General features: G+C 34.7%; 1 protein-coding gene across 3 annotated transcripts in view; it reads left to right on the top strand.

Annotated features, from left to right (window-relative positions):
• Positions 1 to 7,215: 7,215 nt before the first annotated feature.
• The window catches only part of LOC143224981 (glycine dehydrogenase (decarboxylating), mitochondrial), a 156,872-nt gene continuing 136,536 nt past the window's right edge, over positions 7,216 to 27,551 (top strand). For 2 of the 3 annotated variants that reach the window (XR_013013559.1, XM_076453566.1), the window contains exon 1: positions 7,216 to 8,207. Coding sequence is in view for 1 of the 3 variants with exons in the window: in XM_076453566.1 (XP_076309681.1) it covers positions 7,845 to 8,207 (363 nt within the window). In the remaining 2 variants the exon portion in view is untranslated. The remainder of the gene's footprint in view (positions 8,208 to 27,551) is intronic. The other variant, XM_076453579.1, reaches the window with a different exon arrangement.

Genomic DNA, 27,551 nt, shown 5'->3' with positions numbered 1-27,551 from the left:
TAAGTAGATTTTTAAATTTCTGCTTTATGGTGTCTCTCCAGATGCTTTGTTAGATTAGTAGCACAAAGGTGCTTCGAAGCCATAGAGTAACCAGTTGTTTTTGCATATTTCCAAGAACCAGCAATTGCGAACTATGAACATACTTTGTTAGCTTTATAAAGCCTCGTATTTGAAAAAGGTAGAAAAATGTAAAAAATAGCGGCCGTACAAAATATACAAAGGAAAGTTCTTTCTCGATATGATGCAGATGGACTAAGTAATGTTCATTATTTCTCTCAAGCTTTATCTACAGCAGATGAACGCTGAAGAGACTATATATATAGCTCAATGCGCAGCTTTTGAGAGTTTTGTCGAATGTAGGCGGAGATTAGTGCGTCCTTCAGTTAGGCCCAGTTGGTTCACTATACAAAATTTCTTTCGATATATCATGGCCTAATTTGTGTCATATTATACTATAAAAACGTTACAGAGGAAAATATTTTAATTATCATTCGTTTTTTAAGATGACAAAAGAAATAGCCAATATGCCAAGTAATTGTACTGCGTATGAATGTTTTAATTATAAAAAAGAAACAAGTGGAAGCATATATTTGTTACTTTCGGTTTCCTGAGGAAAACGACATAAAAAGGCAATGGATTCATTTAAACAGGTGTATATAACAACACCTATAATTCTATTAACACTTCACAAAAAATGATTATGCTAATGACATAAAGTCGCAACTTTAGGGTATCCCAAGTGAAAAAAATAAAAGACGATTGAAGAAGGATGCAGTGCCATCTCTATTCTTATAGAAATCTGTGTTGGTGTTAAGTTTAAACTTGTTTATTTGTTGAATGAACAACAACTTCACAAAAATGTTATGTAATGAATCGAAGTAATTGTATATGTCTTAACCAGCACCTTTGGGATTAATGGGATTAATATCTGGGCTTTGACTTAGCCATTCCAGGACTCTCCATTTCTTACTTTTCAGCCAGTTCTTAGTGGATTTACTGGTATGTTTGGGTCATTGTCGTGTTGCAGGGTCCAGTTCCGCTTCAGCTTTAATTTTCGTACAGATGGACTCGCATGTTCCTCAAGCACTCCCTGATACACAATAAAATTCATGGTGGATTTTATGATTGTGAGCTGTCCAGGTCCTGCTGCAGCAAGGCAGTCCCAAAATATGACACTTCCACTTCCATGCTTCACAATTGGTATGAGGTTCTTTTCCTGGAATGCTGTATTTGGTTTACGCCAAATGTGTCCTCTATTCTGGTGTACAAATACTTCAATTTTAGACTCATCTGTCCAAAGAACATTATTCCAAAAGTCCTGGTCTTTGTCTACGTTCTCTCTGACAAACTTCAGTCTGGCCTTGATGTTTCTTTTAAAGAGCAAAGGTTTCCTCCTTGCACACCTCCCATGCAAGTTAAACTTGTGCAGTCTCTTTCTGATTGTAGAGGCATGCACTTTCACATCAACAGTAGCCAGAGCCTGCTGTAGGTCACGTAATGACATGTTAGGGTGTTTGGAGACCTCTTTTAGCATCTTGCAGTCTGCTCTCGGGGTGAACTTGCTTGGACGACCAGACCTGGGCATGTTGGCAGTTGTTTTGAAAGCCCTCCACTTGTTGACAATTTTCCGGATAGTGGAATGGCTGATTTCAAAAGCTTTTGGTATCTTTTTAAATCCCTTACCAGACTCATAAGCTGCTACAATTTTCTTTCTGACCGCCTCAAACAGCTCTTTTGCTCTCACAATGGTGCTCACTCTCACTTCAACAGTCAGGAGCACACCAAACTAAATGTCTGAGGTTTAAATAGAGCAAGCCTCATTCAAAATGCTGAGTAACGATCTTCTAATAATGAGCACCTGGTGTGATACATCTGTGTGTGAGTTGAGCCATTTTAAGTGGGAATAAATGTGGGAGTGTCCTAACTTTTCCTCAGTTAGAATATGCATTTTTGTAGAATTACATTTACAGAAGATCTTGAAAAGTCTTTTCTTCAGTTTTAATTGTTTAATTATATTCCTATAATCTCTCAGTATTGTTGAAATTGAGATTAAATATCTAGATATTCAAAAATGTTACAAAAATACACAGGCTTTCATAGGGTGTTTTAACTTTTTCACATGACTGTATGGTGTCACATGAATATATTCACGAAAAGTGCTAAAAATGAGCAGCATTGTTGTTACTCTTGAATTATATCCCCATTATGTATGTAAAATAAATTCAGTCTTCATTTGTCTATATTGGTTACCTTCTTTTCTACCATGCTCTGGAATTTTACTTAGTAATTTTGTCCGTATTTAATATCTTTGTAATTTTATCTTAACATTTTTCTATATATGTATGTGTGTGTGTATATATGTAAGTATATATATAAACAGTGTATGTGTGTTTTACCCTTTCAGTTTTACTCTAAAAGTTGTTCATGTGAACTAATTTATATCGTGATAACTAATAAATATATATCATTAAAAAGAATTCTACATTATACTCAATTGTCAAAAAGGTTGTTCACTGCACCCACCAGTATTGCATCCGAGTTTTATGAGATCACGCTCTCCAAAGGTACTATTTAGCATAAAAGTTGCGTCTAAGTTTATTATCTCAAAAATATCTTTCATACCACTTCATAACTTTTAAAATCTATAGAGTAGATAGCTATATATAACATACTAAAAGTTTATAATTCCATCGATAGGCTATTGTAAAATATATTGCATTTAAGTCTACATCCGGGTTTTAATAACACCCCAATATTAGGACATTTTCTTTTTCTCCATATAATGTTTTATCATTTGGATGTTATAAGAATTATTCACAGTAACAATAGGTTAATTAATTCAATATACCAAAGACAGTAGATAACAACAATCTAGAATGACATTGCTGAATCAGAAACTTTTACCAGATTCAGAGCTATTTGAATTTGGTCAAAACAAAAGAAACTGAGTATTCATTTATGAGAAAACATGATAGTTCTTCTTCCGTTTTTAATTAGGAAGCTTCCTTTAAGACTCTTTAATCATGTCGAGATCAAAGGAAGCCGATTTTAAGCTTTAGGAGGTTAAATTGTAATTGTATAATGCCCTTTGATTTGGAAAGGTAAGCGAATGGTCATTCTCTCAACAAGGTTATTTTTTAATCCCCAAAAAGGTTCAAAGGCACAACTTCCTCCTCGATTTTGTTCCGTTTTGCCACATCTACAAATACAGTCATCTGTCACTTTCCAGGTAGCAGCAACCTCATTAAGAAATTAAGAACTTACAACAATAGAAGCAGAACAGATTTTTATAAGAATACCATTCCCATAAGAGGTTTAATACGGTAGAACAGATTAAGGGTAGGGTTAATGAGGTCAATAAAAACGCAGGGGAAAAAGAGAGATGGACGATATAATAGGTACCCGAACACAAATGAAACGCCTAGTGATTCTCTGCCAATGCAAAGTTAGATATTCGAAAGTTTCCAGTGAAAAACCGAAATATAAACCGATATTTTTTTATCGATTCGAGTTCCAATTTTAATTTAAGTTTTTAAAATGTTTTCGATTCGATTTTTCTTTGCGATTTTGGGTCATGAAAAAGTATTCAGATTCGAATTCGATTCAGTTTCCCATCCCTGATAATCAAATGTTTTGCCTGTGAGTGAAATCAAACCCGGGAACTATTATTTGTTAGGATAATGTGTCCCAGCTGAAGTAAAGAGCTAACATGCAAACTTTTAAAATCAATGTAACCTAAACTATTAAGGTTTGTTCTTCAGGCAATTTCTTTAATCTCATGTGGTATATAATCTCACCATATATTTGCTGCTCCTTAGTTGATATGCAATTTTTCCAAATTGCGCTATACTTTGAGTTTTTTATGCTTAATATATAAAGATGATTAAGAGACCCACTATGCATATATATATATAACATAATATTTAGGAACAACAAAGGACCTGTTGATCCATTTTGGCTGTCCCATCCTCTAAGCCAAACTGAAGCTATTAAATAAAAAATTTACAGCCACTCTTTATCATTTATATATCTCTAGCTCTAGTAATTTATACAGCTAGGTCATTCAAAACAAGTATCACATAAGCTCTCTATTTTCTTCAAGTAAGTCAGGTGATGCTTTAAAACACGATAGAATAAAATGTTTTGCAACAACAGCGAAACTCAATCACACAGATGGCATCTGCATCGTGAGATAACTAGCATTATTGTTTTCCATAAATAATGTCATGTTTTCTTAGTCCGTGAAAAAGATTAAATGGGAACATGACAATTCTTACAGAGCTACTTTTAACACTTAACGTAACACATTTCAGTAAAGGTGCATAAAACATTTGTCTTTTAAGAACCTTGATTGTCTTTGCATGTTGGAATAAAATTGTTTCATTGAGCTTAAACTTGTACCTTGACTCTTTCTTTGCTTGAGACTCAGTCATTGTTTAGGAAATTCATGTTCTGCTTCAAAAAAGATTTTCTGTAGATCCTGAAGTTATCCTACTGCTCGTAATCCAATAGTGAAAGTAAATAAGTGAACATAAAAATATCTTAACTATTAAGCTCATTTATTTTCATCTCATAAAGCCAGTCATCATGAACCATGATATGTTACATCATAAGGATCACAACAAATTGCACAAAAATCTAGTAGAACGTTCAGGCAAAAAAAAAGCATCTTAAAGAGTAAAACTTCATTTCGAACAACAAATTAAAACCTTTATAATTGAGTGCTAAGGCTGTACACATGTAAATCTTTACAAAACAGCATACATATTAGACTTACAAGGAAAAGACAATCTGCTCAAAACGTCCCATTTGTAATTTTTCTCGTTATAGTTATCATTCTCTTGCCATCCTACAACAAAAAGGGTTTAGTAGTTTCTACTCAAACTTCTAGTAGAATACTAAATAAGGTACGTAAAAGCCGTAGGAATATTGAAAATTGATCTGTAAATGGTGTTATTATTATTATTCCTTGAAGTTATTTTATCTTACAAATATCTGGTGTTTCTTTAAAATACTTAAGTACTGGGTGAAACAGGAATTACTAGCAAATAATAGATAAACGTTAGATGGGTGTAACACAGATACTCGATGCTTTGTACGGTATACCATAGGTATCTCTAGGAAACGAACCCCTGAATGAAGGAATAGAGAAAATCAATACACACAGTATTAGATTCTATTACAAAATTCATAGAATAATTACTTTAGAAAACACAAAGATTTATTTAAAGCAGTATTGTAGACAAATGTGTTTTATCTGAAAAGGCTGCTTTTCTATTGGTAACATTTTACCTATTTAGGCACGTTTGCTAATTTCTGTCCATTATATAGAGACTCTTTAGTTAGACAGAAATTATAAATGTTCACTGTATTTTCAAACATATCTCCATGACATTCTTCACCTGCAAATTAACATTTTAAATGTTGAAATAATACTATAAAATAGTCAATAGCTACAGTAAATTATGATGAAACATATCATTTAGCTACTAGTTACTTTATTATTACAACGTATAAGGTTAGCTACAATACGAATTAATCCATTTTCAAAAGTTGAGCACGAAAACAGATAGCAAAAAAAATGGTTTGGTTTTGGAATTTCGCACAAAGCTACTCGAGGGCTATCTGTGCTAGCCTACCCTAATTTAGCAATGTAAGACTAGAGGGAAGGCAGCTAGTCATCACCACCCACCGCCAACTCTTGGGCTACTCTTTTACCAACGAAAAGTTGGATTGATCGTCACATTATAACGCTCCCACGGCTGGGAGGGCGAGCATGTTTGGCGCGACTCGGGCGCGAATCCGCGACCCTCAGATTACGAAGCGCACGCCTTAACGCGCTAGGCCATGCCAGGCCTAGCAGGAAAGATAAACAAACAATTGATAATTTAAAAACTACAAATAAAGTTGATAAAAAGTATGTATGTGTTTTTTTTTATAGCAAAGTCACATCGGGCTATCTGCTGTATCCATCCAGGAGAATCGAGCGTCTGATTTTAGCGTTGTGAATCTGTAGACTTACCGCTGTCCCAGCGGGGGAATCGTAAAAAAGAATAAGAAACAATACTGTAGATATTATTTACTCAAGCTACAGATCTGTATTTTGACTCCATCGAATTAATTATAGGTAACAACATGGAGCCAAAATAGGGGTTTATAGGTTGAGTAAATAATGTGTACGGTATCTCCAACCTTGTTTCATTACCTTTTTTACCATCCCTATTTTCTAGGTTTTTGAATTCCCAAATTTTTATTTATCTTGGTTTCTTACAATTGGTGCTCACAAAAAAATGCTTGGGGTTAAGAGAAAGAGATAACTGATGAGAAGAATAGGGAAGATAAAATTTAAATAGATTAACAGCAGATTTATTTTACTTTTTTTAGTTATACCATGGCTGTACAGGAGATTGTAGTTGATTTAGAGTAATTAGAACCATTCTGTTCTTTTATAGAATCTTAAATGTTATGATTCAAACTTTTTCAACGATGAAAATCACTAAGGAGAATTCCCTTAATTATAGTGAACAAGGAGCCAAGTAGATCTTAAATAATATTTTTTGACAATTGAAAGTTTGTGGAGGAACATAAAATTACTTACGAAAACTGGTTTTTACCAATCAAGATTGGAATTATACAATATAGTACTATGTAAATGTGAGAGAGATGATCATAGCAGACTTATGTCACGTTCAAGGTCGCCCAGTTCTTGTCGTCACACTTGGTAGTGACTTGTTCTTTAATACGCCCTACGTACTTAATAAAATGTTGTATTGGATAGTTGATTTTTAACATTTTCCATGCAGCTTCATATGTCCATTTTGATACTGGTTATGATATTATATGTTAGCATAACATATGTAAATTTGAATTTCAAATATTTTTGTTTTGTTTTTAAATAAGTTACTTATATGACATTTAGACATCTTTTATTTAGTTCCAGTGGCTGAGTAACTTGCTCTTTATCAAACATTAAAAGGGATATCCTTGTATCCTGTAGAAGAGATTGGTACAGCTGAAGAAGAAAAAAACATTTATTTTTGACCTTTGACAAGGCGTTTTTGTCACTATTTTAATGTGGTACAACACAATGAGTTACAAGCACACTCACCATCATGAACAACCAAATCCTGAATTGTAGAAGTGTAAATAAGTGAAGTTACCGCTGAACCACTGACAAGAAGGAAGGGAAAAAGAGGACGACAATCTTATAATTACGTACTCGATTTGAGCACGCTAAGGCCTGGGGTGGATATGTATGTGCATACAGATACGAAATTAACTGCTGATGACCTTGTAGTTAATCCCGTGACCGTCTCTTACTTATGCAAGAATAAATGTTTACCAAATTTAAATAGTTGAAGAAATTAATATTTTTATATTATGTATTTTCAAAAATTATTTAGGATTGCCATTGAAATTTTTGATTAAAAATTATATGAAATATAATCTATTTATCATGTGTACTATAAGATATCGAAGCGTGGCGTGACCACCTGTGTTTCTTATGCCTACCTAATATGTCCATCGATAACTGGTGCAAAGTGTATGTGCAGGGTTCCATGATCATTTCAACCTCTATCTTTCCTGTTGTGGTATACTATCTTAGTTTATGGAATAACAAATAGTTACAAACAATTTCTATGCGTTCCGAAAGAAACTAAGTACTGATATATCTAATAAGTTAAAGTAGTTTAGTGTATAAATTAATATATCAAACTACTTCACTGTGTTTCTTCACTTAAGATTTCAGTCCTTGTTGCATTGTATAACTTAATTTTATACTGTAATATAGTACATATATTTACAACTTACAGTGTTAACGTTATACTTGAAAAGAGTTTACAATGCTGAGTTTGGTAAGACTAAGACTTGTGAAACATGCTTTACAAACGCCAGGAAAGTATAGTTTCCTTCGAAATAAGTTAAGGAGTGTTTCCCATAAAAGTCAAAACAATCACTTAGGTGGTCAAAGTAAAAACAGTAACACCAGCAGTCGTCCGAGTGACACTGACAAATTACGTGGTTGTGTAGAAATAAACAGGTGTTCAGCATCTACTGCTGGTATTGATCTTACGAGGTCAGTTTTTACTGCCTCAGCTGACAGTAAGAGGAAAATATTAATCCCGGATCATGATGAGTTTTCTAAGAGACATATTGGCCCAAGAGATAGCGAGAAAAAAGAAATGCTTGAAGTTGTTGGAGTTAAGGTAAGTTTATTAGCTTTTTGTAAATTTGCAGAAAACAAGAAATCAAAAATGTTATAGTTAACTTGAGGACTGTATAAAATAATCATTTATTTTGTATAGTTTGTTTTTTCATTTCATTGTTGATGTTGATCAGCAATAGAATTTAAAAAGACTAAAGATCCTACTACTAAGCTCTGAAGTGTCCTTCTTGTGACTAATACTATTTATGTGAATTCTATTTATAAGAATCTTTTATTTCCTTTCAGCAAGTATGTTTTGTATCTATTGAGCCAATTTATCTTCTGTACATATAGAAATAATACTTAAGACTTTTGTGTAGCATCTCATCAAACACCTTTGAAATTTCAGATAAACCAAATCTAAGCAGAAAAAGCAGCATCTTCAGTTTCAGAGATTAGTAAAAGATTTAGTAATCCAGGATTTTCTTCTAGTAAATGCTTGTTGAACATTACACAAAAATTGAAGCTTTGTTGAACAGTGTTACAAAAATTTATTAGACTTTCCAAAATTCTTCCAATTACTGATGTATGACTAGTGGATCTATAATTACCTGGGCAGTTTTTATTGCCTCCATTCAAAAGTGGAGACCATTGACAAATTTCAGATTTTCTCACACCTGTTCACTATTTAAAGACTTGCAAATAAACATTAGCAAGAGGTTGATATATCCATTCTTTAACCTGTTCAAACCCTTGGGGAAATATTGCCTTACTATTCTTAATTTTTTTTCCAGTATTGTTGAACAAGCTTATAATCAATATCAATTTGTTTTATTTAGCATTTCTTCAGGATGAAAAATATAGTTTGAGACTATTAGGAAAAACTGAAGAAAAAGTAGAATTTAGTAACCCAGCAATTTCATAATCATTATAGATTAATTTTCCTTTATCATTTTTCAAGGGCCCTGTCTCCATCCTACAATTTTTTTGGTCAGTGTTTTTGTTATGATTGCATAATAATATTTGACCAATCTCTTATTCTTTTATCATTTTCACATCATAGCAATTAATTTAAATATCTTAAAGTTATGATCCTGTTCTTTAATTTTAACCATGAGCTGGTCTTTTTCTGATATTTCTTTTTATAAGAAGAATATAATGATATCAAATACTTGAAATTAGAAAAAAAAAAAGTCCACACTTGATCAGCTATCAAAATTGTTCAAAATTATGAATCAGCTTTTCAAGATGTGTGAATATCCTTAATTATTCAAATTAATAATATAATTTTAGCACATGATTAAAGTTGATTTTATACATGTCATTATATGTTTGTAGTTTTGATATGTAGATGATGCAAGTCAGTTTATATTAATGTGATGATAAAATTCTTCAAACCTGTTTAAGAAGTGTAAGAAACTGGATACTTAAATGACTTGAATTGACAAGCATGTGATGGATATTAAATTCCATTTGAACTGAACTTCAAAAAAATTAAGTCAATTTTGAGCTTGTAAGCTATTCTGTGTACAATTTACTTGAAAAACTTTACATTTGAATGTAATACTGCAATAAATGTTTATTGAGTAAGTTTTTTGTTTTATGGGATTCTTATGTTGTTTTTCAAATGGAAATGTTGCATCACACCTTAATTCAATTGAGATGGATCTTCTTATGGTCAGGGGTCAAAGGGCATGTCATCACATTTGTAGATTTTCAAAATGTTATTAAACTACTGTCTTATGAATTTAAGTCAGTAAGTTTGAGATCAAATTGTACATTATAATTTAAATTTTGGTATTATACATTAATTGATTTCTTAATGTAAAAGAACATATTTTAAAAATTCCAAAATATTGATTTAATGTGTAGTAGTGTTTTGAATGTAGCTGTGTCTCAATATAGATGCTTGTGATGTCCAAGTACAAAGTATATAACTTCATATGAATCAGAAACTCAAATTACCAATATTAACAAGCTAGAATATAAGAACTTTCTATCATTTCTATTTTCATATGTTATTATTTTTAGTGAATTAGCCAAGGTGACCTTTCACTGATCTTTCATTTTTGGATATGCATACTTATACTTGTTTTGCCCACAATGTGTGTGTAACCAGTCAAAGCTTAGAATGTCCTCCTAGTGGCTTTCTCAGCCTGTGTAAAGTGTCTATGCAAGGACTACTTTCTTTTCAAGTAGTATCAAAATAGTTAAGTAGGGCATTGTGGAATTCAAGAAATTGGGTGTTTAGACCCAAATACAGTTTACTTAATAAGCCTGATAGATTACAGTGAAGTTTCATGTTATTTATATATTAAATTATGATTTTTTGTTATTTTTAAATGTATGTATAAAACCTAAAAAAAGGTATTTTGTTTTATATCTTCCACATGTGGAATTTGATAAGGCTTTGCAAATTATGGTAAGTGAGCACAAAGTTTGAAAGTAAAAGAGATCATTGTTTCCTATATGTGTTTATTTACTCTTCTATGTTTTAGGAAAAAAATAACTGAAATTTATGAACTTGTGTGTGAATAGTAATAAAAATATAGATGCACATGTGCATCTATGTATATAATGTATTCTAACTGAAATGTGATTATATTTCACAAAATAATAGTTCCCTACTACAAAAGCAATATGGATAATTTGGGGAGGCCAGTTTTGCATGACACAATAATAAGTGCATGCGCATCATTCTAGTATCTGTAATGTTAGTCACACAAATCTGAAAGATAAATAATATGTTTGTGTGTGTGTGTGTGATGTTATGTGAGTTGAGCTGTTTAGACTAAACATGTGGTTTTGTTATTTTGTAGTCATTCTAGATTTAAAAAAACAACAAAAAACAGTGTAATAAATATCTATTTTTCCCCTTTGGTGTGGATTCCTGTACATGGAGAGGGGACCTCCCAAGGAAAGTTCTGTCATTTCAGTTCACCTTCTCTGGGATCTAAACATCCACCCACGTGTTTGCCGTGCATGGTGACCTGTGAAGGGGAGGAGATGATCTTGGTAATTGAGGGCCCAACCCTAACACACCTACTTTGGCATTGAATTCCTGTAGACTGGCAGCCTTGCAGTGGCCCCCCTAGGGTCAATTGGCTGGTCCACTTGGGCTAGGGTCAACAAAGTACCAGTGTTGGATGTTCTTAACAGGTGTTGTGGACATTGTATCTGATGCTGGTGTTTAGGTATAGTGCTTACGAAACCCAGGCATTGCTGCAATGTCCTTGTTTGACTTTGTAGTGCATCCCCTTATAGGGCTCCATGGTGGGTGGGGTCAATGGGCACTGAAATTTCCTTTTTTTTTTATCATAGACCCTTCAAATAAAAACTTCAATAAAATAATGAAAAAAACACTCCATAGATAAACAACCACATCTTCAAGATTCTGAGCAGCAATTTTCAACATCTGTAACACCTGTTGTACCTCATTTTCTAATACTACATTCTCTTTCACACAAACCTTTAGGGCAAATGTCTTCCTTTTTCATTCAGAAGGGACAAAATAGACTTGCTGGCTCTCCAAAGTTAGTAAAGAAGCTTTGCTCTGGTGCCGTATTGGTGGAAACATTCGCATCTCAACACAGCAAATTCCTCTTGCATTCAAAGGCGATTGGGAATATATCTATTGAGGCTACATCTCATGCTGCTTTGAATTCATCAAAAGGAGTTATTATTGAGAGGGATATGAAGAATGTCCCCGAGTCAGAGATTCTCGCTGGTTTCTCCACTCAAGGAGTTTCTACAGTGAGGCACATCTCCACTCGCAAGGATGGAATTACGATGTCAACCAATATCCTCATTCTGACATTTACATCACCACATCCACCTGTCACCATCAAGGCAGGTTATCTTAATTGGAGGATATGGCCATACATTCCAAACCCTCACTGATGTTTCCAGTGTCAGCAGTTCAGTCACTCAAAGACATCATGTCGTGGTTCCTTGACATGTGCTCGTCGAGGTGGCAAGAACCATGATGCCTATGAGTGTGAAACAGACCCTCCTTGTGTCAGTTGCAATGGCTCTCACTCATCCTACTTTTGTTCTTGTGCTAAATGGTTGGAAGAAAAAGAGGTGCAGTGTTTGAAAATGATTCATAACATTACTTATCCTGAGGCTAGAAATTTGCTGTCCACTACTTCATCTTGGACATATGCTACTGCACTTTGTTCCACTACTACAGTGGGAATGCAGATGCATCTCTCTGTGCCTCCAAATGAATCGTTTTCAAAACAAATGAAAAGTCTTTTGACCTCCATGGTTAAAAAAGTTGATGAATCAACTTCAACACCCATCTCTGTCCCTTACATACATTCCAACAAATCTCCAGATCCACTTCTTTTAGTTCTAGGTACAGGCATTTTGTCAGATACATCTTCTCCCACATCAAGATGCAAAACGATCATTAATTTACGTTCTCAGTCACTGGAATTCTCTTCCAACAGCAATGACCTGCCCAATTAACCCAGGGCAGGATTATTGGAGGCCAATAGACCTCCCTCAAGTAAAGACAGTAAAGGAAACAGATGTGGTCATAAACTGAAGGGTTCTCCACCTAATTTGCTTACACATAAATAAATATGACCACCTTGATAAAATGGAACTATTGAGGTTTACATTTTAATATGGATGACATCAAAACACTGATTGCTTCCTACCATCCTGTATGTCTTTCCTTACAGGAAACATTTCTGAAACCTGCCAGTACAGTAACTTTTTGGCAGTCTTCTTTGTACAGAAATGACAGGCTGTATGATGGACGAGTGCATGGAGGGGTGGCACTGTTGGTTGATCAGCATGTGCTACCCTGTCTTTGCCACTAGACACACCCTTGGAGGTCATAGCCATCTGTGTTTTTTTGGGTTCTACCATCACTGTTCATTCTCTCTACCTGTTGCCTGGAGAAACCTATGATCAATAAGACCCTGATGCTTTCATTGAACAGTTGCTGTCTCCCTTTTTAATCCTGGGGGTCTTTAATGGATATCATCCGCTCAGGGAAGTGCCAATATGGATGGGAGGGTTTGTTTCATACAGCACATGCTCTTTGATCACAACTTTTCCTTTTCAATAGCAGTTTTCTACTTATTTTCATGTACTTAGTAAGTCCTTTACTGCTGTTGAACTCCAAATTTGCTCCCCTTCACTATTCTCCCAATTTTCATGGAGGGTTGACAATAATCCATGAGGCAGTGATCACTTTCCTATAATATTGAGAGAGACTCGATGCCACTCGACCCTCATTCCCTGGTGGAAGCTGGATCAAGCAAACTGGCCCTCTTTCACTGCTCTCGCAGAACGTGATCCTGCCATTGTCTGTAAGCCATCAGCAGACAACTGTGTGGCAGCAGTAACTGACTGTAGTATACAAGCAGTTAGTTAGTGTATTTCTAAAACCTCAACACGTTTTCCATGATATTCTTGTCTGTGGTGAAATCCTGCCTGCCACATGGCACGGAAGGCTCAAAAATGGACCTGGGATACTTTTCGTAGGTATCCCACACTCTCGCATAGCATTGCTTTCCAGCAGATCCATGCACATGCTTGGTGGGTAAGACGCCAAAGCCAAAAGAAATCTTGGATTAAGTTCACAACCAGCATATCTTCTGCCACCAGTTCCAAAGTCATATGGGACAAGATTCAAAAGGTCAGTGGGCAGTATAATTCCATTCCCCTCTTGATCTTGCTCTCTGATGGCCAGGAAGTAGCTGATACTCTAGGTGAAAGCTTTTCCAGGTATCTAGCACTTTTGCTTCTTCCTCCACCTTCTTAGACATCAAGACTCAGGCAGAGTAAACACCTCTGTCCTTTCAAACTGATTGTCTCTATGAAATTAATTGTCCCTTTACAATGGTAGAATTCAAATTGGCTCTTCATCAGTCTGGCAGTATATCTGTTGGACTTGGTGATGTACACTGTGAGATGCTGCACCATCTATCTCCTGCTTCTCTTACTATTCTTCTGCTTGTTTTTAACTGGATCTAGCAAGAGAATGTTTTTCCTAATGTCTGGCACCATGTTATTGTCCTAACTTTCTTTAAGCATGGGGAGAATCCCAAGATTCCTTCAAACTACCATCCAATTACTTTGACGAGCTGTCTCTGTAAGACCTTAGACAGGATGATTAATGCTCGTCTCATTTGGTTCCTCAAATCAAACAACCTCCTCTCATCCACTCAGTATGGGTTCTGACAACAGTGCTCCACCATGGACCACCTGATTCGACTTGAAATGTCCATCAAAGAAGCCTTTCTCAAACAACAGCATCTTGTATCAGTACTCTTTGACATTGAGAAGGCTAATGATACAACATGGAGGTATGGCATCTTGCAAGACTTCCATATATATATATATATATATGGGTTACGTAGCTATTTGCTTAGTTTTATTAAAATGTTTTTAATAGATGGGTGATACCAAGTTCACATGGATTTGATACTTTCCCATTCTTTTCTACATGACCTTGGAGACCCTCATAGCTGTGTTTTGAGTGTCACAATTTTCAGCATAATTATTAATGTTATCAGTGAACAACTCACTCTTACTGTTGCAAACGTGCTCTGTGTCAACGACTTTCACATTTCACGTCAGTTGTTGAACATGAGGTACCTTGAGTGGCAGCTACAGACTGCCCTCAATCATTTTCTGAAGTTAACCACAGCAAATTACTTTAACTTCTCTTTCTCTAAAACCATGCACTTTTGCCACCAACGAGGTATTCACTCTGATCCTGAACTCCGTATCAGTGAAGTTGTGGTCTCTGAGACAAAGTTCTTGGGGCTTATCTTTGATTGTAAGCTGACTTTTATACCACACATCAAGCAGCTATGGGTCAAATGTACAAGAGCACTGAACATTTTCCATGTCCTCTCTTCCACCACTTGGAGAGCTGATTGATGTTTTGTGCTAAAGATATATCATGCTCTTATTTGATCAAAACTCAACTATGGATCACTGGTCTATGGCTCTGCCAGAACCTCAGCCTTAAAGATGCTGGACCCCATTCATCATCAAGGACTTTGGCTCTGCACTGGGGCTTTCTGCATTTCCCCATTTCAGAGCTTGTACACAGTCTCATGAACCTCTGCCATTTGCAACTGTCTTTACTGTATGCTTTTAAACTTTGTTCCTTACAAAAGTATTCCACCTGGGGTTGTGTATTCCTTTCTTCATGGGCCATGCTTTTTCAGAAAAGATGATCTGCCATTGCTCCTTTTGGGCTCTGTATCTAGGCTCAGTTGGATGAATTGGGTCTGTCCTTGGATAATTGCTGTATCCACTGTTCAACCCATCCCACCATAGCTTATTACAGAAAGGACATATTTTGGGACGATAAGTCGTTTGAGAAAAGCAGATACTCCCAATTGGAAATACTATCTGTTATTTGCTGAACATCTTTCGAATTATCCATCTATTCCTATTTATATAGATGGTTTGAAATCGGGTGACTCCATGGGTGTAGAGGGGATTTTGCACAGAACCACCAAACCACAACAAAAACCATGGGCTCTGCCATGGTTTGTTGTAGTTGAGTGATTGTGTGCAAAATCCCCTCTACAGCTCCTGTGTTCACTGCTAAACTGTATGTTATTTCTCTTGCCCTGGATCACAAAGAAGCTAAGCAGTACTCAAATTGCACTATTTATACTGACTTGCTTAGTTCTCTACTGGCCTTGCAAATGTATATTCAGTAATATATTTTATTGTAAGCAACTTAGTTATGATACACAAACTCCTGCCCATCACGCTGACAGTAGAAAGCTTTTTACACTATTTTTCAAGTTATAATGTAAAATCAACAAAGACTGAAAGGGATGTGTTGGTTATATAAAACATTTTAGTTGTTTCATTCCATTCTATGTACTTTGAACCTCACAGTCTAACATCAAACAATTTCATTTGTACCATAAACATATTTTTACAGAATCAGTCATTTCTCACCAAATATGCTGTGTTCACACACTGGTACATGCTTATCATAACCTGTTACCGTAAGCATAATCACTTGAGCAAGTGTTAGTGCCTTTTATATTATCCTTGTTTACTTCATGTTTTTAACTTTGGAGTTGCAGATGACTATTAACTGTATACAATGTAGTTTTTATTATAATAATCTAAATGTTTTGTAAAATCATCATATGATTTTAGGAACTAAAAGAGCAAACTAACTCTGAACTGATTCAATTGGTATTTGACATATTTATCTGTATATTAAATATTTTGTTAAAAATAGTTCCATTTCTGTACTTGAGAACACTTCTTGATTTGCATCAAAATTATACAAATTAGAATCTAGCCACTGTGTTACATAATCTTGTTACTAGAAATTGTTTTATCCAAGCACATATACAATTTCAAATTAACTGATTGCTTTTCAAGTGATTATAATGATTATTTGGCCTTTAAATCATTCAGCATAAATTTAAAAAAAAAAAAAAAAAAAAAAAAAAAGAAAGAAAGAAAACTAAAATAGTATGTGATGAAAAACTAGTCTAAAGAACTGAAATATTCAGGAATTTAATATAAACTTCATATCTTAGATAAGCTTTTTACGAAATTCAGTATTCTAAACATAGAGAAAGGAATTTGTACAAAATTGTGTATAGGTCTATAAAGTTCATAAATACGTGTACAGTACTTATGGTTCATATCTGTCAGCCTAATTGGTTTAAAATCTTTACTGTTGATTAAGTTTCCTAAAATAAATGATTTTTTTATTCAATTAATGATGTTAGGGTATAGGTCATTCTGTGCCTTTTATGAATTTTATTTAAGTCTTCAATGCCATAGCTAAATACATTTAACATTTTGCTAAATGTTAAACTATTTAACTTTGTCACTGGAGTGACAAAGCATAGAGAGGTGCTGATAATGCATACATATTGCTATTTCGCTTCATTTTGCAAGAATTGGAAATAATGATAATTTTCAAAAATATAATTTGCAATTTGCCTTTTTTTATGCTTATTTTTCTTAACTTACTAGCATGAATGTTATTCATGTCAGCTTGTCTTCTTTTATTTGCAAGTTTGTTGTTTAGTTGACTTGAAGTGAACTAGTAGCATAAAGACATAGTGTATGTACACAAGATTGATTTAAGGGAAAGACTACTGTAAAGCGTATGTGTGCTTGTAAGCTTACTTGCTTAATTTCTGGCAACTAGAATAAAAGGCATATTTTTATACTTTATTTGCAACTTATAGATGTGAAAGTTTGATTTCAATGATGTTTATTAAATGTCTTGCATGTACATTTTTGTGTGTGATGAGTTTTGTCATGCTTATCACATTCTTTTAATTACCTAAGAATTTTTTGTGATGAATTTGTATTATTTGCATTGTGTTCTTTCACTGAAAATTTGTCTTTAGTATAAACTTGAGTTCATATAATGTGAAATCTGTCATATGTGGTATTTAAAATGTTCAGTGTTGTTTCTTACTTCTATGAATGACTAATAGCTATTACCTGATGCTCAACTGCTGTGTAATTCCCAGTGCATTCCATATGCCTTGAACAAACTCCAACACATATACATGTGCATGAGGTAATAGCTATGTCATTCATAGAAGCAAGAAACAACACATACACATGTACTATGTTAGGCCGTAATGAAATCATTACAATGCTGTAGTCTTCCACCAGTAATGAGTCAACCTCTATGTGAAATGATCCTTGAAATTTTAGGCAGGCTCAGTTTAGATGCATGTTTTCATGGTTTTTTTTGTTTGTTTGTTTTGTTTCCGATAAATTTGATAAACTGCTTCTCTTTATTTGGTGTCATATTACTTATGTTCTTGTAGCATTTTCATTCTACCAACCTGATTGTAATTGTATTTTTTTCAATAGCTACCATGTTTCCTGTTTCTACTACTATAAATAGATAAAACAGCAAAAAATGTGCTAGTTGGTTGCTGATTTTAATGTAAATTTTCTACTCAACATTGCTTGTAGATTCTGAGGCTCAGATGTTTCTCTTTGTGTTGTCTTCGTATCTCTCAGTGAAATCTGGAGCCACATTATTTTCTGATAATGTCACTGCTATAGTCCATCAAGTTGTTGGTTCCCTTCTGACTGCTTCTCCACTTTGGAGCCCTTATTTTTCTGTTACAATGCACCTTGTCCATTAATGATTTTGACAGCTTTTTTCTATCCACAGCATTTACTTCTGGTTCTTCTCTCTGTTATGAAACTTGTACACCTACTCCTGTATATGCTACACTCATAAATCATGTGTGTTGCATTCTGTCACAAGAAAATCATGAAAACTTTCATCTTCTTTTACTGCATGAGCCTCCACATTCTTACATGTTCTTTCCCCCATTCCTTGACATTCATGCCCATGCTGATGCTTTCTCTTCTAACTTTTTGTTCATCAATGCTTTTCTTATCTGTGTGACTACTTTTATGTGATCAATAGTCATGAGCAATGGTCTTCATTTCCATTATTATATGTATGATTGGTTTCTCTTGGCCTCTTCTCAACAAAGCTTGGTGATTACTGTTTTTGGTCTTCTTCTTTAGGAGGCATTTTGCATGGCCTAACTGGTCAAATTTTCCAAGTTTGTTTTCATTCCCACTCACTTTCATGTCTGCTTAAGAGTTTTCCTCAATTCTTGTTTAAGGCAAGATTAACCTTAAGTTTCGAAGATAAGGTATGGATAAGTTGATATCAAAGGCTCTTCTCTATCTTCTTCCTACGTGAGAGGTTTTCTTGCTTTAATGAACTCTTGCTTTTTTGGGAAATTTACCTCCATTACTAGTTCACACATACATTCCACTTAGTGAGATCTGGGGGATCTGTGGAATATGTTCTGTAATCCCTTATCTGTGCTTGCATCTCTCTTTTATGGTGGCTTATTTATTCTCATGCCATCTTGGGTATTTTACTCATTTTCAAACCAACTTCCATTTCAACACTTGTGACATTTGTTTAATTGGGGACACTTCTTGATACCACCACTCTCAGGATTCCAGAGGAGCAGTACATACATATCATTTTGGAGATGTCTGCAGCTTATTGGGCTTGCCACCTTCTTTGATTGCAATTGTTGGGTTATTCTAGGAACTCCTATAGTTGTCTCTAACATCAACCTCTAGGAAGTTGTCTGTTTTTAATACCCATAATTTCTCACCATGGAATTTCTTAATTAGGCTAAGAACCATCACTTTTATCCTGAAGAGACATATGATCAATCAGACCTTGATGCTCTCATTAATAATTTGCTGTCTCCATTATTAATCTCAAGAGATTGTAATAGACACAATCCCCTATGGTGGTGGTGCTGATATTGATGCTAGAAGTTGTTCCATAAAATACCTGCTCTTGGATCACAATCTTTTGCTTTTCATTAAGGGTTCTTATACTTATGTTTGTGTATCTCGTCAGTCTTTTACTGCTGTGGATCCTTCTGACTGCTCACCCTTCATTTTCTATTGCTTTTCTTGGAGGTTTGACAGTGACCCACAGGGAAGTGATCATTTTCTTGTCATTTGAAGGAGATTGACTGTAGTTGGTGTCATCCAACCTGTGTGCCTTGGTATAAGTTACACCAAGCCAGTTGGCTCTTATTCACCATTTTCTCGGAACTTGATACTGCTGTCATCTTTCCATCATCAATAAATGACTGTGTGATAGCAGGGACTGACTGTATCCTCCAGGCAGCTGCTCAGTCTATTCCTAAGGCTTCAACATGTTTTCCATGTTATCCTTGTCCATCGTTTGGAGTTTTGCTTGCCAGGAGGAAAGAAAGGCTCAAAAATGGGCCTGGGGCACCTTTTGTAGATAAACCATTCTTTTGATCCACATTGCTTTCCAACAATCCTGTGCAAAGTATGTTTGACATCAAAGCCAAATATAATCTTGGATTAAGTTTGCAACTAGCATCTTTTCTACCATCAGTGTCAAAACCACGTGGAACAAGATTTTGTTGCTACTGTCCCCACCCTCTTGGCCATCAAGTCAAGGGCAGAGTAATCACCCCTTTTCTTTCAGACCACTTGTCTCCAGGACTATAATTGCCCCTTTACCCTGATTTTAACTCAGGCTTGCTCTTCTTTAATCTCACAGTACCTTGATGAGATTTTCTTGATTTTCTTCTGCCTATCCTGCTATTGTTTAGTAATTTTATCTAGATGTGGCTGGATAATGTTTTCCTGATACTTCGTGCTGGGCTGTTGTTCCAAAATTCCTTCTATCGTCCAATAGTTTTGACTAGTTGTCACTGTAAGGTCTTATAAATGATGGTTAATGCTTGTATTGTTTGGTTTCTTGAACCAAACAGTGTCCTCTTACCCACCCATTGTGGGTTATGTCATCAGCATTCTACTGTGGAATGCCAATTTGACTAGAAACATCGATCAGGAAAGCCTTCCTCAAGAGGAAACCTTTTGTTTCCATGTTCTTTGACCTTGAGAAGGCTTACGACAGTGTAGGTGTAGCACTGTGCAAGACCTCTCGTACTGTGGGTTACATGGTCATTTTCATCCAGAACTTTTTACTGGGCAGCCGATTCCAAGTTCATGCAGATTCAACACTTTCCCATTCTTTTCCACAGGAGCTTTGATACTGAGAACTGTGGTAATACAGTCTTGAGGAAATCCAAGTTAATGCTATCACTACTTAACTTTCTCCTACTGTTGCATATGGGCTCTGTGTTGATGGCATCTACATCTCTTTTGGGTCTTCAAACATGAGGTTTATTGAGACTGTCCTCAATTGCTTTTTAAGTGGACCATAGGAAACATTTTTACTTTTTCCTACTCCAAAATCTATTTATATGCACTTTTACATTCTGATCCAAGCTCTTTCTCAGTGATGTTGTTCTTCCTGTAATCACTGAAGTAAATTTCTTGGGCTTATCTTTGTCTGTAAGCTATCTTTCTTTCCTCACTTCAAACAGCTATATGTCAAGTGTACAAAATCACTAAACATTCTCCACCTCTTTGGGAGTGAATCACTGTTCTTCATTTACAATCTATCATACTGTAATTTGTTCCAAACTGAATTGTGGGTTTCTTGTCTATAGTTTTGCCAGGAGCTTGGCATTGAGGATGCTGAACCCTCTTCAGTGCAGAGTTTGAACAGTGAGTCCCACAAATCTCCTCTTCACCTCCACCATTTGCAACTTCTTTGCAGTAAGCCATTATACTATGTTCTTTGCCACAACATTCCACCTGGAGTTGTGTTGCTTTTCCTTAGTGGACTGTATTTTTTTTGGAATAGATGGTTTGCCATTCTCCTCTTTATCCTTCATATTCCAGTGCATCTGGTTGAGTTGGGTGTGTCATTGGATGATGTTGCTGTCTTTACTGATCAGCCCATCCCATGATGGCTTATTACCATCCTCACCTGTGATCCTTCTTTGAGTCATCTCAGGAAGGCAGGCCTCTTATTTGAAAGTAACTTCTTATCTTTACTATATATCTTTCAAACCATTCATCCATTTACATTTGTATGGATGATTCAAAATCAGGTTACTTTGTGGGATTTGTCATGGTTTGTTGTGGCTTAGTTTTTGCTTGCAGAATCCCCTCTACAATTTCTGTGTATACTACTGAGTTGTATGCCATTTCTCTTGCCATGGATCACATAGAAGCTATGCAGTACAGCTACTGTACCATTTACACTGACTCTCTTATCTCTATATTGGCCCTGGAATCACTTAGCATAAGTTCTCACCCTATTCTAAAATAACTGACCCATTTCCCTTTGTTTTCTATTTCAACCTAGTTTTTTTACCCATGTAAGTATCCACAGGAACAAGTTTGTTTACACTGCAGCTAGGTATGTGGACTACAGTCCTGTATTGAATGCTTGGTTTTGTGTCTACTGACGGTCAACTTAGAGTAAGCAACACTGTAAGAAGCTTTTACAGATCAAATCTTCTGTTGTTGTTTGGCCATGTTGTTTCCATAAGGATCAGAAGGAGGAATTTGTTGTAACTAGGCTATGCATTAGCCACAGTTTTTTAACTCGTTACTTTCTTTTATCTGAGACTGATCCATTGATTTGTGGCCCAAGCCACAATAGCCAATGTTTTACTTTTGTGTTATTACAATAATTTTTGACATGTCTCTTCTATGGGTTTACTCCTAATATAAGACAGTGTCATTGGCAATAGTGATACTGACCAATTTTTTGTGCTTTTAGCTGTTTACAGGCCATTGGCCTTTCCAATTTTGTTTATCTTTTATTCAAATTTTGGACATTATTTTAACTTTTTTTTTTTTTTACCTTTTATAATAATTTTATACTTTTTACCGGTTGTTTGTTGCATATAGCCTGGTTGCTTTGCACCAATAAATGCCAACCAACTACATCTGATTTTGCTTGCCATCTTTTAATTATGGTAACCCATTGCTTTGTATTTGGTGGGGATGCAATTTCAGAAGATTGCAGCCAATGAATATGGTCCAAGTGCACACTGGCATTCTTCTTCTATATGAATTCCTTCCATACCCTCATTGCTCTAGTGAAGCATGGGAGAATTCTTACTTTCTCAGTCCCAAGGTTCTAGGAAGTTAACATGACAAATTTACTCTCTAGGATAAAGACTCTACTTATAAAGAGACTGGTTGGACTTAACCTGAAGATGACCTAGGAAGTTCGAAATGTTGTTTCTTCTTATCAGTAAACGTATTAATACCAGTCATTTTGAGATATACTAATGTTCTATCTACTTGGTGATGCATAATGATCAACACTGGATTTACTTGATATCCTTTGCTCTGTTATTACAGAGAGAGCAATTAGAACAATAGAGCAGAGTATTCACATATACCTTTTCTTACATAATAGCTTTTATTGTCTAGTGCTGCCCTCTGTAGGTGCAGTTTTTGCTTACCACTAACTTTGGTATTTCCACCTACCCTGATGTGTTTACACATGATACAACTTCACTGTAGCATTCAAATAATCATGCTAGAATCCCCCCACTAACAAGAATGCAACATACCACCCTGGTGTAGCTGATATCCTCTATACTGTGAAGACCATTCTTCATTTCAGATTGAGTTATTAATTATAATTTTCAGTTTCTAACATCTACAACTTAATCTGCAGTTTCTCAGACTCTGTGCTTACTTCCTGCAGTTGGCAACTGCTCATTTAAGGAGAACACATCACAACATTGTGTTCTCTTCTTGTAGTTCATGTCTGTTTAGTAGAGCAAAGACATGTGCAATACATAAATCAGGCTCCACATTTTCTGTTACAGAGGTTTTAGTTTTCATGTGTTTCAAGTTTAGGTCCATTATATGGCCTGCAGTATTTCCTTATACCTGACCACATAAATATCATTTTTCATGGTGAACATGGAAGGAATGATGGGATTTGGATAGCCTGAGTCCATCTCTTCTTTGAATTACCTAGGTTCCTCCCCTCTCCAGATATCATTTTACATGCTGATTAGTTAACAACACAACTAAATTAAATTCTGAGGCTGGTATGCTGTTGCCCTTCTCCACACCTTGGATTCCTAAACATTAACATTTCATCATTAGGGTCTTCTGGAATCGGGTATGAGGATTTGTCCCTGATACCACTGTGAGATTTTCTTAGACTTAGTTTTTCTCGCAGCACTCTGTGTTAACTCTGCTGCATCTACCTTGTATTTGTGGCTATCTACCCTTTCCCTGATGATTTTCAGAAGTTACTCGTTCTGTCACATATTCCCTGTTGGTGATTGTGTCTTCCTTGCCTTTTTCCTTACAAACTTGGATCATTTGTTATTGGGATTTCTTGTGTATGGATGCATGTTGCTCTTTTGCTGCAGGTTTAGTATAATATGCACAAGTTGATCTACAGGTTTATATCCATTAAGCATTTTTACTATAAATTTGTAAATAAAAAAAAAATCACATTTTTAATGAAATATTTTTAATAACGATTTTTGTGAAGATATTGAGTCTGTTTCATTATTAGTCTGAGTGCAAAGTGATTTCATGTTATGATTAAAACAAAACTATTCTTCCTCCCAAAAATTTCAAATATTATTTGTGCAATCTTTAAAATCTCCTAAATACATTTCAAACATATTTTTGGTAGGACTATGTTACGTATCCAATAATATAAAACTGACCTTTAGTCATCCCTATCTTGGCTGTTTTAGTAGACCAGTATTTTTTAATAATCGGTCACGTTTCAGTTGTTATACATTATATATGTATATAGATTACTACTAATTAGAAATAAATTATAAAACATATTTCTCCTCAAAATATAGGACAATAAATCTAGAAGTAAAGCAAATTATCATCACTTGCTAGGATCTTTGAACTCAGTTTTTGCTGGACATAGCATGCTGAGCCTTTTAAAATTTCAGACATGAAGGATATCAAACAAAAGTTTTTAAAGGTCTTTACATATATAGTTCAATAATCAAAAATCACAACAATACTGATACTATAGAATTCCACTACAATTTATTAAGTTTAGTAACTAAGATGTATTTAGATTTTTAAAAATGTGAAACTTTGAGCAGCCTAAAGACACAAGCTATTTTCATGAAATCTTGGTTTAAAAGATTGTGGTAATCTTTTCACATATTAAAATGGCTGATAAAACCACAAAGGGGACATTCTAATCTGTCAGTTGGTTATTCACATGCCACATACTGTATTAAGAGTGTGTAAGGTACTGTTTCAAAAAAAGAGTTGAACAGGACCACCATGTTTGATTCAGTACATAAGCCACATCTCAGCAAAATCAAAAGATAAAAGGTTCTTATTTTATATTCTAACTTGTTAGTGTTGGTAATTTGAGCTCCTAATTTGTATGAAATTACAGAATTAATATTTTGGGTTCATAATCATCTTATTTTAAACAGTGTTACTTTCAACTTACCATATGACTTGCTAAAATCTATATTTAGGTGTGTTTTTTTATTACTAACTTTTAAATTAAGAAATTAACTTGTATATAACATTAAGGTTTATATTATAATCTACAGTTTGATTCTTAACTTATTGACGTAAATTCATAAAATAGTAATTCAATAAAAATTTGCATACATATCAACAAATTTGATGACATGGTCTTTCACATGTGACCGGTTGCAAAAGGGGTTAATTTCATCTTGTTACCTTCTGTCCTAGTGTTCCTCATATGTTGCTATTTTTTATCTGGCTGTTTGAAAATGGTTCTTCTGTGCCTACCACTGCTGAATATTGGGCAATTTTATACAATACCTTTCTATTTTCACATTGCTGGAAATTTTTTTTCCTTCCTCATTTTCTCTCCCTTTGTTTCATTCCTTTTAGCTCTTTCATTCAGTATGTCCTACATTCACATCCTGATTCCCTCCAATTTGTTTTCCATTTGTATTCAAATTGCACTATTTATACTGACTCACTTAGTTCTCTTCTGGCCCTGGAATCACTTCATGTTATTTCACACCCTGTTCTTGCTGATATTCAAAACTGAGTGGCCCAGTCCTCTTTAACATCTACTTTTATCCAGTTTTTCTGGATACTGGGCCACGTTGGTATTCGAGGAAACGAGCTTGTCGACACCACAGCTAAATCCATCTGCTCTGGCACATTCACTGCTGTACCTGTTTTACACATAGACTATGGTTCTGTATTCAAGGATTGGCTCAGTGCCAGTTGGCAGTTGACTTGGAGTGAGCAACGTGAAAACAAGCTTTTTCAAATAAACCCCTCGATTGGACTTTGGGCATCTTGTTTCCGTAAGGATCGGAAAGAGGAAGTTGTTCTAATGAGACTACGCATTGGTTACAGTTTTTTAGCTCATCATTTTCTTTTATCTGGGATTGATGCACCAATGTGTTGTCTGTGTAATACTCAGGTCATGATAAGCCACATTTTACTGTTTTGCTGTTGTAATGGCACTATTTTAAACATGTTCTGTACCAAGGTTTATCAGTAACATTAGACTGTTATTGGCGATGGTGACACTGTTAACCTTAGAAATGTCATTAGTTTTTTAAAGGCCATTAATCTTTTTAATGCTGTATCTAAGTTTTTTAATTTATACATTAGACCTTTTTTAATGTGATTCCCTTTTAAGAATCAAAGTGCATCTAGTTTGATTTGAAATGAAAAAATGCTTGTAATGTCAAATAACTTTATATCAGGACTGGAAAACTAACTTCAGGTGACTAATGCTGTTGTTTGAACTACCCATTAGTCATCCTGGTGAGTTAAAATTTTGCTACAAGTATTTTAAAACTTTTATTACTTTACTTTCTGAAAATGGCCATAACATCAAATAACTTTGAACCAGGACTCAAAAGGCCAACTTCAAGTGATTAATGGTTGTTTTTGAACTTACCTATTAGTCTTCTTGGTGAGTTATAATTACAATTATGCTACAGAAAATCCTTTAGAACTTGTATTACTGGCCTGTATTACATTTTACCTCTGTAGACTAGCTACACAAATTTGTTTTAATGCTATTTAAGTTTGTTTTTTTAATTTAAAAATTAAACTGTTTTGTTTTACCTAAACTTTCTTTTATGAATTTTACTAATTTTTTCTTTAATTTTAACTTTTTACCGTATGTTTGATGCAGGTAGCCTAGTTGCTTTGTTATAAAACCCAAATTTAACATAAATTACTCATTATACTACTGTCATTGCTCAGGCATACCATAAATTATACAGCCTTCAATTCTGCTTGATTATAGGGCCATCCAATGGAAAATCAGAGGCCTCTCCCCGTACCTATCTGTCTTATCCTCTCTTTCGGGAGTTGATCAGTAGTTTTCTGTTATGTTTGATACTGTATTATTCATAACTGATAGAAAACCCAAGTTTTGATAAATATGTCAAGTAACATACTGTATTAAACTGTTTTCTATATAGAAAAATTGTAATTTCTTTTTCAGTTCAAGCTTTGTTCTCATGGGAAACACCCTGACTAGCTAAAAAATTTACAATTCTTGTCACATAGTTAGAAAGTCTGAATATTGCAATAGTTAAAGGACACAATCTGCTTTTTTTTGTTGTTATTCTATAATATTTTGTTTATTATTTAATTTGATAAAAATTATTTGGTACAATGTTACCATTAGTTTAAAAAAAAGTCAAGTGTCATCAATAGTCAACAGCAGAAAAAGGGAGATCCAGGTAAATATTTTTTTGTTTTTCATGTGTATTTTTATTCAATATTTATAAAAGTAACTGAAATATCAAAAAAAGAAACTCTTTAGTTTCATTAGGTTAGAGTAGTTAAATAATATGATAATTTTATGAGCACGATCATGAGTAGCTCAAAGTAACTCATGGGTGAGGGAATTCTGGACCTGCAAGTTCTGCAAGTGATTTACTAATTGTTATGATATGAATAGTAGATATTGTTCAAAGGGCAATAAAACAATAAAATGTAAGCACAAGTAAGCATATATAGTTATGAGTTCAAAGCTGCTTAAAATAAA

Source organism: Tachypleus tridentatus, chromosome 1, assembly GCF_004210375.1.
Source record: "Tachypleus tridentatus isolate NWPU-2018 chromosome 1, ASM421037v1, whole genome shotgun sequence".
Classification (NCBI taxonomy): Eukaryota; Metazoa; Arthropoda; class Merostomata; order Xiphosura; family Limulidae; genus Tachypleus; species Tachypleus tridentatus.
Note: the sequence above shows the minus strand (reverse complement) of the source record. Positions and strands in the feature narration are given on the sequence as shown.